Source organism: Ambystoma mexicanum, chromosome 10, assembly GCF_040938575.1.
Source record: "Ambystoma mexicanum isolate Mex_15411 chromosome 10, UKY_AmexF1_1, whole genome shotgun sequence".
NCBI lineage: Eukaryota > Metazoa > Chordata > Amphibia > Caudata > Ambystomatidae > Ambystoma > Ambystoma mexicanum.
In genome coordinates, this window is record NC_090932.1 from 153,438,118 (window position 1) to 153,451,833 (window position 13,716).

Consider the following 13,716-nt stretch of genomic DNA (forward strand, 5'->3'; position numbering starts at 1 on the left):
CGATGTCGTCGAAGGCTTCGAGCGTGGCGTCGAAAACAAAGGCGGAGGCCTCGAAGACCTCGACAGAATTGGGATTCTACTCGACAATCTCGAAGCCATCGACGTCGAGGACCTGGGGATAGACACTGGGTGTGTCGTAACCGTGACTTTTCTTGGCGTCGACACCAGTGTCGAAGCTGGCGTCGAGTCGACAGACTCGTGTGTCGAAGGTCCCTTCGACAACGGCGTCGAAGACATCGACCTCGACGGAACTTTTGTCGACGGCGTCGACGGAACCTTCGAGGAAGGTTTGGAGGTCATAGTCCTGCTCGAGGGTTCGTGACGCGCTAGAGAGGTTTCCTTCGCCGGGTACTGCGACTCGCTGCGTTTTTGACCTTCGGGTCTTTCAACCAGAGCATCGCTCTCGGCAGTCTTCGAGGGGGTCGAGACCGCTTTCTCGAAGACGCTCATCATATTTTGCGGAATTCCTCCCATTCAGCCCGGGAACTATGTGTCGTGGGGCACGGGATTCTCTTTGGCGAAACAGAGGAAGAGGAAGACGGAGAAGGGGATCGTCGACGTCTCCTCTTCGAGTGCTTCGATCTTGAGGAGTGATGAGACCCACTCCGAGATCTGGAGCGCGAATGGTGACGAGGAGACGAATGTCTCGACTTCGTCGACGAAGAATAAGCTTTAAAAGTCTTACCTTTCTCCAGCTTCCCCCTACGCTCCTTCAGGGCCTTAGCTGTCATGGACATACAGTCCTCGCACTCCGAACAATGGTGTTCAGCTCCCAAACACCACAGAAACTCTGTGAGGGTCAGTCAGCGACATCTTTTTCCCACAATCTCGGCATTTTTTCAAGCCGGATCGAGGAGTTGTCGGTTCCGACGAAGAAGCCATCGAGTACGGTATCGAATAACTCCAGTTAAATAGGTTTAACCTGACAAAACTGAGCAACGGTATTCCGAGGCACTGAGTACGCACGGAAAAACGGAACTGAGCAACGGGCGCTGCGCGCAGCCTTTATAGCCAGGATGACGTCGGCGTCGATACGGCGGCTGTCGAGGGACACCGACTCGAAGGACGTCGATGTGCAGCGCCCTCTAGAGAGAAAAAAATGTGCGAGGCCAGCAGAGCTGGAAGGAGATATCCAAGATGAGGAATACGTCGGAGGACACAATCCCTTCGAAAGATCTACTCTTATTCTGCTTATGGCCACAAACTTATATATCTCTGGGGTAAAACCAAGGGTATCATGCAGGGAGTGCGACCATGAAGAAGTTGGTGTCCCTCAGCAAGGCGAAAGTGAAACACAGCTATATACAGATCCATTGTGAATAGACTAGATTACCAACCATACGTGAAGCCCAAATAGTGAAGTCCTTTTAAGTCAAGAGGCACTTTTTTGGGAACTACAGACTAACCTGGGTACAACTGGAATCAATCCGTTGTATGTGTGGTACTGGAATCACTGTCATGAAGTAGGCAGAGTGCAGGAGAGAAATCCTGCGTAATAGATGGCTCAGCTAGAAGCTCCAATCTAGAGATTTTAAACAGTAAATGGTATTATTAGCAGCCGTGCCAAAGGGCAAGATGAATGAAAGAAGGAAGGCTGTAAGTAAGAGTGGGGCAACTAGTTGTTCTCTTACCCAGTGATAGGTGATGCAGGGGGTGCAAGTAGAAGTAATTGTGCACCTCAACAGAATGTTATTAGCAAAGCCCGTGGTTCAGGAAGAAAGAACCCTGAATCTTGCGCGTCTGAAACATCAAGAGCATAAAAGAGAAGGACTAAGGAACAAGTTACTTACCTGTAACTGTTGTTCTCCAGCATGGGTCTGGCATGAATTCACATGCTCATGAATATTCCCAGTCAGGCCGGGAATCCTCAGTAAAGAAAGAAAATCAGTATCGGTTTCGTTTCTGATCTGTCTTTCTTAGTAGTAACCAATCAGTGATCTCTGGGTCATACTGCCCCCAGCCAATGATTGCCCTCTACCTAAGCCCCTCCCCTGGCAGCCATCCTCAGATTTGGTAGCACGTAAAGTGGCAGTATGACCAAGTGAAGAGCCGCAGAGGGGAAAGAGGGAGGATTCGCATGTGAATCCATGCCAGACCCATGGTGGAGAACAACAGTTACAGGTAAGTAACTTGTTCCTTCTCCAGCATGGGGTCTGGCATGGATTCACATGCTCATGAATATAAGAATACATAGCAGTATACACATGCACAACCACAGGAGGTGGCAACAGGCTCAACATTAAACAATACAACAACTCAACATTACCTCCTCACCAGGCTCACCTTAAGCGAACAGGTTGCGCAGCACTGCTTGGCCGACCCTGGACTCCTCCCTGGAGTCCAGATCGACGCAGTAGAATCTCGTGAAGGTGTGCGTCGACCTCCACGTAGCAGCCCTGCAGATGTCCAGCAGGGGCAACCAGACAAGAACACCGTGGTAGCAGCGATCGCTCTGGTCGAATGGACTCTCGGACGGCCGGGCAGCGGTCGGTTTGCCAACCGGTGACAGTGCATGATGCAGCCGGAGAGCCATCTGGAAATGGAAGCCTTCGAGAGAGCCTCCCCTTGATTCACAGGTCCAAAGTTCACAAACAGCTGTGACATCTTCCGAAAACTCTTCGTGCGGTCCACGTAGAACTTCAGCGCTCTAGCCACATCCAGCGAGTGCCCTCTCGGCCAGAGACAAAGGCGACGAGAAGAAAACTGGCAACACCAAGGGCTCGTTGTCAGGATTCGCCCATGGAAGCTGTGGAGCTCATGGCGTCTCGAATACTAGTATACTGTTGGTCTAGTCCTCACCCAACATGGCGTCTCTGGACTATAAGACACAACCACGCCCCTTTCCCGGCGCCTTGTATCTGTGTATTCCTTCAGACTCTTCAACGCTGCGAGCTACGGACCGTCCTTCCCAGAGTTTCCCGCTTAGCCTTTGGCTATCCTTGCTTCATTTTTCTGCCGAGTGTTCCCCTGCCTCCGTTCAGTCTGCCCTTCATTTTCTCTTTTCTCACCCTTCTCGCCTGTGTTCTAGTTTCTGCCTTCCTTCGTTACATTCTTTCTGTCCTGTCCGCTCGTTCTGTCTTTCGCACTTACTTGGTGTTGTTTCAACGGTATTGTTTCTAGTTTCTTTCCCTGACCGCGGCACTATTTTTCCTTTCATTTCACAGCGCCGCGGCACTCCAGTCTTGTTCGCGGTTGCGGAGCTATTTATTTTAGGCATCCGCGAGCTCGACTTGGGTGCCTTCACTCCCTGGGTTCTGCCCGAGCTCCTGGTAAGTGGGAACTGTTTCTGTATATATCTCCTTTCTTTCCTCCAAGATCCTAGTATTCCCCTCTTCAGACTCCTATCGAAGTCCAAGCTTCCTTATACTGTTCTCCGCTACATAACCGGAGGTTGCTTAGTAAAGACTCCAATTTATCTACAGTCTGGACTATCCATCTCAAAGAAGAAATACATCCTACCAGGGTTTTTTGTGCCTTTTCGGCTTTTTCCCTGCCACTGGAGGTCTGGCTCCTCGGGGTTCCCCTTGGACAGGTGTTCCCTTCCCTGTCAAGGTGGCCTCCGAGGGAGCCAGGCCTTATTTACGCGATAAGAAAAAGAAGACATCCCAAAGGCAGTCGCCTGTCGAAGACAAGAAAGCTAAGAGAAGACCCACCACAGAAACCAAGGACAACCCCTCAGAAGGCTCAGGTGAGGTGGAGGTTGCGAAAGGAGAGTATTCACCTGGTGAGCTTGACACTCGTTGAGGTGGAAGTCCGACTGCACCTTGGGCATAAAGGAGGGGTGCGTCCTCAGCACCACCCTCGTGTCGTGAAAAGTCAAGTATGGAGGCTTGCAAGATAGGGCCTGGATCTCTCCCACTCGTCGTGCTTAGGTGATGGCCACAAGAAATGCTGTCTTCCACGACAGGAACTTCAACGGCGCCGAGTGCATAGGCTCGAATGGGGCCCCCATGAGTCTGGTCAGCACCACATTGAGCTCCCACGCCGGAGCAGCGGCCTTCACCGGCGGGAACGATTGGAATAGTCCCTTCATAAACTCCTTCACCAGGCGATGAGACCACAAGGACGCCCATCCTGTAGTTCTGGTGTATCAGGAAATGGCAGCCAGATGTATTTTGATGGAGGCGTGAGCCAGTCCAGCTTTGGCCAGGGACAGTAGGTACGGCAATATTTGAGGGGCCGTAATCCGCAGAGGGTTAATCTTCTGTGCACGGCACCAGACAGAGAACCTCTTCCACTTATGTCCATAACATTTGGGAGTTGAGGACGCCCTGGCTTTTGCAAGATCCTCTCTGCAGTCAGCCGTGATATCGTATCCTCCAAACTCTAGTGCAGCACGAGCCAAGCCTGCAAGTTCAGCGACACCGGGTCGTGATGGAGAATGGCGCCTCCTTCTTTGGAGAGAAGATCCGCATCCGTCGCCAGCTTGATAGGTAGGGACGCTGACAAGTCCAGAAGGTCCGGGAACCAGATCTGTCTGGGCCACGCCGGTGCGACGAGGATCATCCTGCACCTGGACCTCTTGAGCTGGTCGATGAGACGGAGCAGCAACGGCAACGAGGGAACGCATACAGGAACAGGCCGTCCCAAGGGAACGAGAAAGCATCGCCCATGCTCCTCGGCTGGGCGAACCTGCTGGCAAACCTCTGGCACTTTAGTTTGTCGCCGTCGCGAACAGGTCGATCTGGGGTTTGCCCCATCGTTGAAAGAGCCGATCCACCTGGTCCTGGCATAGTTCCCACTCGTGGCACGAGCGCAGCTCCCTGCTGAGTGAGTCGGCGATGGTGTTTTTTATTCCTGCCAGGTGGAAGGGAACCAGAAACATCCCCTGGGCGACAGCACAGTGCCACAGATCCTGGGCCTCCTTGGATACGGTCGGGGATCTGGTGCCTCTCTGCTTCCGGATGTAGAACATCGTGGTGGTGTTGTCGGTGAAGATCCTCACCACTTTGTCTTTGAGGGACGGAAGGAACGATTTGAGCGCCCAGAACACGGCTCGTAGCTCCAGGATGTTGATGTGAAGAGACCTCTCCTCCGGGAGCCAGAGGCCTCTTGCGTGGAGATCTCCGGTGTGGGCCCCCCATCCCTCCAGGGAGGCATCCGTCGTTACCGTCTCCCGAGACGCTGGGGCCTGAAAGTCCATGCCTGCCGAGAGGTGCGCACGGGCACCCCACCATAGAATTGCCCGACGGAACTCCTCATCGAGCAGGATCCTGTCTTCGAAGCAGCCCGCCGCTTGAATCCAGCGGGCGTCGAACTCTTGTAGCAGACGCATCCGAAGTCTGCAAAGGGGCACAAGGTAGATGCACGAGGACATCATCCCGAGGAGGGACTTGCTGGACCTCACTCTGGCCACATTCGTGGCTAACAGGCGCTGCACCTTGCCCAAAATGGCCTTCGTCCTTTCTTCCAACGGAGATGCCAATCGCTTCACCGTATTGAGCTTCGCTCCCAGAAACAGTGCCACCTGCGACGGGATCAGATGGTATATGGGGTAGTTGATGGCGAATCCCAGCTCCGTGAGCAGGCGGAGGGTCCTCACTGTGTTCGACGGCGAGTTCTCTTGACCTTGCACGGATTAGCCAGTCGTCCAGGTAGGGGTAGACGTGGATTCCTTACAGGCGCAGCCGCGCCGCCACCGGTGCGAGGCACTTGGTGAACACCCTGGGTGCCGACTTTAATCTGAACAGCAGGGCCCTGAATTTGTAGCGACGCCCCTAGACTACGAATCTGAGAACTTTCTGTGACCTTTTAGAATGGGGATGTGGAAGTAATCATCCTCCAGGTCCAATGACGATAGGAAGTCGCCCTCCTCCAGCTGTCCCAGCACATGCTGGAGGGTGACCATCCTGAATTTCTGTGCCTTGATGTACTTGTTCAACCGACGTAGGTCCAGGATGGGGCGCCAACCGCCTGTCATCTTTCAGACGAGGAAGTATCTCGAGTATACTCCGGAGCCCTGGAGCCTCTTGGGGATGAGCTCAATGGCCCCCCTTCCTGAGCATCGCCCTTACCTCCAACAGCAGTTGAGGGACACGATTCTCCTTCCTGGCCATGGGAGGAATGCAAGGACACTTCTTTTGAAATTCCAGCGTGTCTCCGCGGGCCAGGGTGTCCAGTACCCAACGGTCGGTGGAGATTGACTCCCACACGCTGACGAACTTCGTCATTCGGCCTCCCACCGGGGTGCTTCGGTGGGGGCCCGACGCAACGGCCGGTTCAGTCCTGCTTGGAGGAGGCCTTGCCGCCTTGGCCTCTTTGCCGACAGCAGCGAGACCCTCCTTGCTTGCCGCGCCCTCTGTAGGCCTCCTGGGACGAGGAGCGGGCCGCCTGGCGGTAAGTAGAAGAGCCGCTGCTGGATCCCTTGGAAGCTCCCTGTCTGCCTCCAGAGCTCCGAAAGGGCTGCCGTTGCTGAAGGACTCCTAGGGCTCAGGCTGTTTCCGTGTCTGTCTTGATGGCCTGGAGGGACTCATCAACCATCTTTCCAAACAGGTTGTTGCTGTCGAACGGCATGTCCAAAACTCTGGTCTGGACGTCCTGGCGAAAGTCCGCCGCCTTGAGCCATCCTCATCGTCGTTAAGGCATTGGCCGCCTTAAATCGTAGTCGCCGCCGCCGAGATGACGTCGTCCCATGGAGTCCAACTTCTTCCCCTCGCTGTCTGGCGGGGAAGTGTAAGTTGAAGCCGCCGCACCCGCTGCTTTCTTCTTGGCTGCTGCCGAGACGACAGAGTCCGGTGTGGGCTGGGCCCTGAGGCACAAGGGGGCGGCATCGGGGACCTGGTACTTCTTCTCGTACCTGTCCCTCTTGGCGGGTGTCGTGGAAGGGTTCTTGAGGATAGCCAGCCCCTCGCCCCAGATGTCGTCGAGCAACGGCACCGCAAGGACCGTCTTTCTCTTGACCTCTCGTCGTTGGTAAAGAAGCCCTTCCTTTTTCTGTTCCTCAGGGCAGAGCTGGAAGAGCTCGGATGCCCTGGCTATCATGGTGTGAAAAGAGCCAATTTCGTTGGGCAGAGAAGCCCGAGAATGGGGGGGTGCGGGGAGGAAGGTGATGACGGGATGTCCGTTGTGTCATCGCCGCCGTCCTCCGTCGCTGTATCTGTCGCCGTATCCTCTCTAGGGTCTGGCAAGGGGGGATGAGGGGTCCACAGGCCTCGCGGGCACGATGGGCGGAGCGGGGTGGACTCTCCTCCGCTTGTTCGGAGGGCTTCCCGGCTTCCCGACGGGCCTGGTTCTGGATCCTCCGTCGGGGCCCGTGGTAACCTCGTCCTTATCTCAGTACATAAGGATTGGATTGCCAACAAAATGGCCGCCAAGCTATCCTGGGGCTCGGGTAATGGCTGCGCGGACGGGATGGCTGAATCAGAGTCCGTAATGGCCACCACCCCCCCCCTCTTTTTCTGCCGGGGTCTTCATGGGGGTCTTAACGATGGTCTGGAAAGAGGATTCCCTCCGCGCGGCAGGGAAACTCTGGGCCCTGAGGCCACCTCCACTGTCATAGCCTCTGCCGGCTTCGCCAGGGCCGCTGCAACAACCTCGATGGAGGCCTTTGCCTGGTGGATCAAGGCCCTCACCACCTTAGGTGCGTCCTGGACCTTCGCTTTGGGGGGTAGAGGGGTGGGGACCGTCATCGCCTCACTCCCCCTCGGCTCCCTTCGAGATCGACCGGGGCCTCTCCAGAAGCTTACCCGGGTTCTCAGACTTCCTCTTCCCGAACCAGAGCGCTGGCTCGTGGTTGATCGTGCCGGGGAAGTCGCGCCCTGCCTGGCAGCCGAGGAGCCCGACCTTTCGGCGCTCACGATGCCCGCGGGGCTTGGTCTTCTGTTGGGCCCCCGTCGCCGGGGCGCCCTCACAGGACTTAGAAGACCGCTCAGACTTTTTCTTCGCCTTCTCACCTGCTGTGCCCTTCTCCAGCCAGGCGGCAAGGCGGGAACGACGATCTTGCTTGGTCCCTTCCGACAGGTTCTTGCAGAACGCACAGTCCTTCTCCACGTGCGTCTTGTCCTCATGAAGGCAGTAGAGACATCTCGAATGCTCGTCCTCCTTGAAAACATTTTGCAATCTGCATCCTGGGCAGCTCCTGAACAGCTTGGATCTGGGCGTCGAGCTTCCCTTGTCCTGGGCCATGTCCGTTGAGGTAGGCCACAGATCTTCTTGAATCCTCCAAGAAGCGTAACTCGACGAAAACTTCACCCTCGAGGGGCGTAGAAGAATTCCGAAACGGGTCCCCGTTATCGGAAGTAGAAACGGTGGAGCTTGAGGCTCGATTAACCGAAAAAATGAGAAAAAAAAAACATGAAAATGCAGTAAAAGCTCGAGAGCTAAACACGAGGACTCCCAACACTTGAATGTGCGGTAAAAATCTGAGGATGGCTGCCAGGGGAGGGGCTTAGGTAGAGAGCAGTCATTGGCTGGGGGCAGTATGACCCAGAGATCAGTGATTGGTTACTATTAAGAAAGACAGATCAGAAACGAAACTGATACTGATTTTTTCTTTACCGAGGATTCTTGGCCTGACGGGGAATATTCATGAGCATGTGAATCCATGCCAGACCCCATGCTGGAGAATGAGTAGTTATGTCATGGAAGCAATATAAACCAGGACAGAACCAATAAAAATGTCATCTCAATGACCTGTTGGTGAACGGGTGGCAGTTTTAAGGTGCACTGGCCCAAGGATATATATATACCATATAATATATGGGTTTTCAAAGGAAGACAACAAGTATTCAGCTGAAAAGATGTATATTCAGCTGAAAAAACCAGCAATGGCTCTGGTGTGTCCTTAGAGTTACTTACCCAAAGTGGACGCTAGCACAGTGACAGCCACTGCAAGGATGAAGACAGAAGTCCGACAATCGAAATGGAGCACTCAGGAATCCTCCGACTCACTGGGGGCCGTAGTTGCGCACCTAAATAACTGTGTTGCCAGTGCGTTTAAATACGTTGTGACTGACCACGTGATCCTACTGCAAAGCTTGGGTAAAGCTGACGTGGGCCACTCGCTCACGTGATTGCTTAAGCAAGTGCACAGCACGTTCCCCTACGTTACGTGGACATGCTCCCAGACGTTTCAGCCAGCACTCTAATGCGTTTCAATAAAAACGAACGCGAGTGAAAGAATGTCACTGCATCGCTGCTCCGCTAACATGCACCATAACCAATGGCGCGCCCAGCCTGTGAATCTATATAAATAACAGAAGTGAATGACAAAATGATTTAAACACGTCAAAAATATTTCTGTGTTTTATGGCGTCTTATGATGGTCCCAACCATAAGAATAAATAAAAGAATATGCCGGTGTAAGCACTGCAAATTACTAAAGGATTACACTAATATTAACCCTAAATTCGGGCATAATAATATATTGTCCTACTGTGTGTGGCAGGTGGATAGAGTGCCAGTTAAAGATGAAATTTAATTTAAAATTCTTAATTTAGCTTATTTCTGGGGGGGTCCCCAATATAAATTCCCCGTAGGCATAACGCAAGTTATGGCTGTTAATATGCCAGGAGCCAACATAGTTTCTTTTTAATCTTTCAAAGCCTAACAGCTTTTCGCCACAAACGCACCGCCCTTTACACTGCAGCCGGTCTTCACCTATCTAACATATACTCCATCTAATTTTACATAGGAGATAAGTAGATTGCACCACTCACACAATACCATTTACACCTAGCTCTGAATGGATGGAAATTTCTAATTAAAGAATGTTTGGAATTTCGATTTTAATTCAACGTTAGAATTTGTGTTTACCTTGTGATTAACACATTTTCTTAACAAGGTGATGAGTTCAGTCCCGCGGGACTATTCTAAACTACAATATAATGACAATATAACAACGTAATGACACAACAACAATGTGACATCATCACGCTCTGGCGTGGTGAAGCCACTAGATATGCGGCGGCCATTTTGTTTTGCTGTATCGTCCCGCGGTGAGACGAATGCGAGATTAGAAGTTAACACACTGCTACAGGTAGGATATTTCTGTTAAAGGGCAGTTACTTGTACAATAAGTTACATAACTCAGGTGAATTGTTCGCTAAGGTAGACAAACTGTCTATCCACAGGCAGATCACCATTTACTATTCCCGCAGGACTTTGGGCACAGTACTATTTGTACTATCAACGCAAGTGGCAACTATAACATATGGGGTAAGAAGAAGATTTTTGTTCATCATGAAAGATCCTTGACATGATGTTCTTACATTAGATCAATTCTATAGCAATAATGCTTTATTATTATCCATAAAAACAGTGCAAGAACAAATGAATTCCCACGAGTTTTTGGGATCAGACTATTTTCCATATAAGCTCTGGAATCGTTGACCAGCATTACTGGGCACTGACAAAGTGATTATTGGGACAGACCTTACAAAAGTAAAAGATTCCAAACAATTTAAGATCTCGACATTCCGTCAGATTTACTATAATCTCTTCCCAAAAACTAAGAACTAGAGATATTGTGATTAGTTATTTTCATAAAGGCTTGTGGGCTTTTCCACGCAAGGTTTTTACATATTTAAATTTGGTTGATTTTAGGACATTGTACACCCAAGAACATGGGATTCAGAATAGAACAAGCTAACTAGATACTGTTTTACAGCAAAAGGAATATATACTGAAGGAATCATACATCCAGGTGATTGACTACATGAAAGATTAGCTTTATAGATGGAATGTAATACTAAAACATTAATTATAGATTGTAGATTTATTAAAGGCACAGAGAAGAGGGCAAACAACTCCTGAAGAAGGGGGACTTTCTCACACCGAAACGCGTAGAGTGTAACACATAAGTATCAACTGGATGACCTACAATTTATTAACTTTTTTCATATGTACAAAGTAACAAGAATCTTCTGTGTGTAATTGTTTACCTGAAGTGGTTACTTAAAACTAAGATTGAGTGACTTGAGAACTTGAACTGATGTGTAATCCGTAATTCATTATGTTTGAATTAAAATATGGTTTTGTGAAGAACAAATTGAGACCGATGAGAAAATATACAACTGAAGTAAAAAATTAATTTTTATATAAATGGAGTCAAAAAAATTTAATTACTGTACATACTAAAACAATTGACAAATTGGTTCTTTATACAATAAACCTTTGGTGTGCAGGGGATGGGAGAGTTCCACAAGATTGTGCACATCCGTTTTTCTTATATTGTTTAGTACAACCTAGTGTCAAGGTTTGTTTTCTCCCCGACACCCCACAAATTACCCTTAACTTTCTAACAATTGTTAACTTAGTAGGTGTGCACTTGGCCCACAAGAGTACAACTTAAAGAATGACAGCTTTGCATCTGGCATCATGGAAGACAAATTAGTACTTGTACATACACCAACACATATCGAATGACATTCCCGAGACATCTCTACCTCCATTCCTCCAGTCTCCTCAAGAATCTCATTCAGAAGTCGAATGTACTCAGTTGCTGCCTTAAGTGTGTCAACTTTGCTAGGTTTTCGATCTTTAGGAATCAAAGGTACTAGCGTCTTCAGTTTAGAAAAGCCACTGTTGATATTTTTGATCTATGAAATAAACAAAAAGAAAACATCTAAAAGTTGAATATATAGTTTGATCACTCAAACAACCATAAAACACAATGACCACAAACACATTGACTCTCCCCACTTCAACTAAATCACCCGGACGTTCAAATAAATATTTGCTTTTCAGCCTAGCAAACACAAGATCTCACTCGGATGCAAAAAGAAACACATTGTTTCGCCCTCTTGCTATGCTGCTTGAAGGGCACCCTGAAACTGCATCTGTTAGCGTGTTGGCATTTTAGACATACCCCTCCCCACACCCTGACATAACAAAATCTGAAATAATATTTACTCTACATCAAATCCACCATAACAAAAGTTTTCACCATCATAGCCATGGCCAGTATTTCTCCACCCATGTCAAGTCACGACTGGCAGCACTTTGATATTTAACCCAACTAACGTGAGAACTCACCCACTGAAACTTCGAACAAACAATCTGAGCATTTGCTATAGGCTGCTAACCCCTTACAAAGACACCAGTCATGTTTTAGCAGTCTGTGCCACATCAGAGGAGACTGATCCCTTCACCTATCCGCATGATCCTGCCCCCTTAACGGCAGGACAGCCTGAAATTCCAGCACATTTTCTTTGAGCAATTGTACCAGCAGCAACCCCACACATGGTTCTGTCTCCCTGGGCTAAATCAGTGATCAGGGGAGGAGGGGGGTGCAGCTGTCTTTCTAGGCATAGAGATCAAGGGATTCGCTTACTTGCCTACAGTGAAACTTAAGTGTTTGGGAATTAGCCAAACAACGTGAGAAATCCTCTTTTCCATGGACGGTTATCCCCTTGGGAGATTTGGGAATCATGTTTTAGCTCACTTTCCTACACTCAAAGGCCTTTCATCGACCAGGCAGCCCCGCCAGTAGGAAGGTCGAATATAAGTTTTATGACATAATTTGCTTGCCTGCATTGACGATCACATGTAATTGGTTTCGCAACAGCACCTTAATGCGCGTGGGCTGAGGCGCTTTACAAATGTAAAAATAAATATCTATTTGCAAATATCCCATTGCTCTCTGCACGTAGCGAGGCAAATGCACTTCACGGATGACACCTGGAACAATTTATCATCAACATAATAGCCAACAATAAAGCTTTCAAGTAGAACAACATGCATTTTCTTGAAACACAATGTATTTTTCATTACTGGTTTTACTCTTAGTTCATGAGCTGGCAATGGAGGGTATGGTTACCAGCACAGATAACAAATTACTTGTTCCTTCCAGTTAGTGCAGAGTTGGAAATCTTCAACCACAAACCGAATCATGAAAAATAAAACAGGAACTTCTTGGATTTAAACCGGTAATCTTGAAACAAATTCTACAGCAACATAATGGACATAGTTCTATACTTGGAATGGCAGTTTGACTCTCATTTACCAGAAAACAACAATAACATGACTTATTTTGTTTCACTTCCCCTCTACTCTCAGGCTCGAGATTAGGACTACATCTACCAGCTACCCCTGCTGTTCACCACAGCCTTCCCTTTTTGGCATCTGGGATCTCAGTCATACTCGGTGTTGTCATTCTTGTCATGTTCTGCTCTTCTCTCCCCAGCCTAGATATGGATTTGCCATTTCGGAACTTGCAGATTTGACTTCCGTCATAGCATTTCACTTGCACGGTTTACTAGGCAGACAGTTACCGTCTCCAGCTCCCTCAAATGGCCCTCATTCAACAGTGTCTGTCTTCACAGTTCACTCACAGCCAGGCGGTCCAGATCTGGTGTCAATTTCCCCCACACAGAGTTAACTCTTGGGTTGCCTTAACCTGGGGTGCTACCTTGCATACAGCGCTTCTGTGGAACACACTGTATTTCTCTTCCTGTGTTGCTCCACCGCCTTCTCCGGTACCAGGGTCAGCTCACACAGAACTCACTGCAAGACTGGTCAGCTGAAGGACATGGGGGAATACTTCTCACCTGAAACGTGCTTGTGTTACAACTGACGCACATCCTATGCCCCAGGAAGCAGAAACACTGGTATTGGGTTGCCACTGGTGCCAATATGGGTGGTTTATGATATGCAATATATAAAGTACATTAAAAACACGGTCTAGTGTACAAAAGCGTGATAGAGATTACACTGTGTAAAGGTGCAGAAGTAAGGCTCAGACACGGAGGTGACATGGTTTTGGTTCAATACTTTTAT

General features: G+C 49.5%; 1 protein-coding gene across 1 annotated transcript in view; it reads right to left on the bottom strand.

Annotated features, from left to right (window-relative positions):
• Nucleotides 1-13,716, bottom strand: part of FIGLA (folliculogenesis specific bHLH transcription factor) — a 510,096-nt gene that overhangs the window by 225,545 nt on the left and 270,835 nt on the right. The window contains exon 3 of the mRNA XM_069617653.1: nt 11,385-11,537. Within this exon, the coding sequence (XP_069473754.1) occupies nt 11,385-11,537 (153 nt within the window). The remainder of the gene's footprint in view (nt 1-11,384; nt 11,538-13,716) is intronic.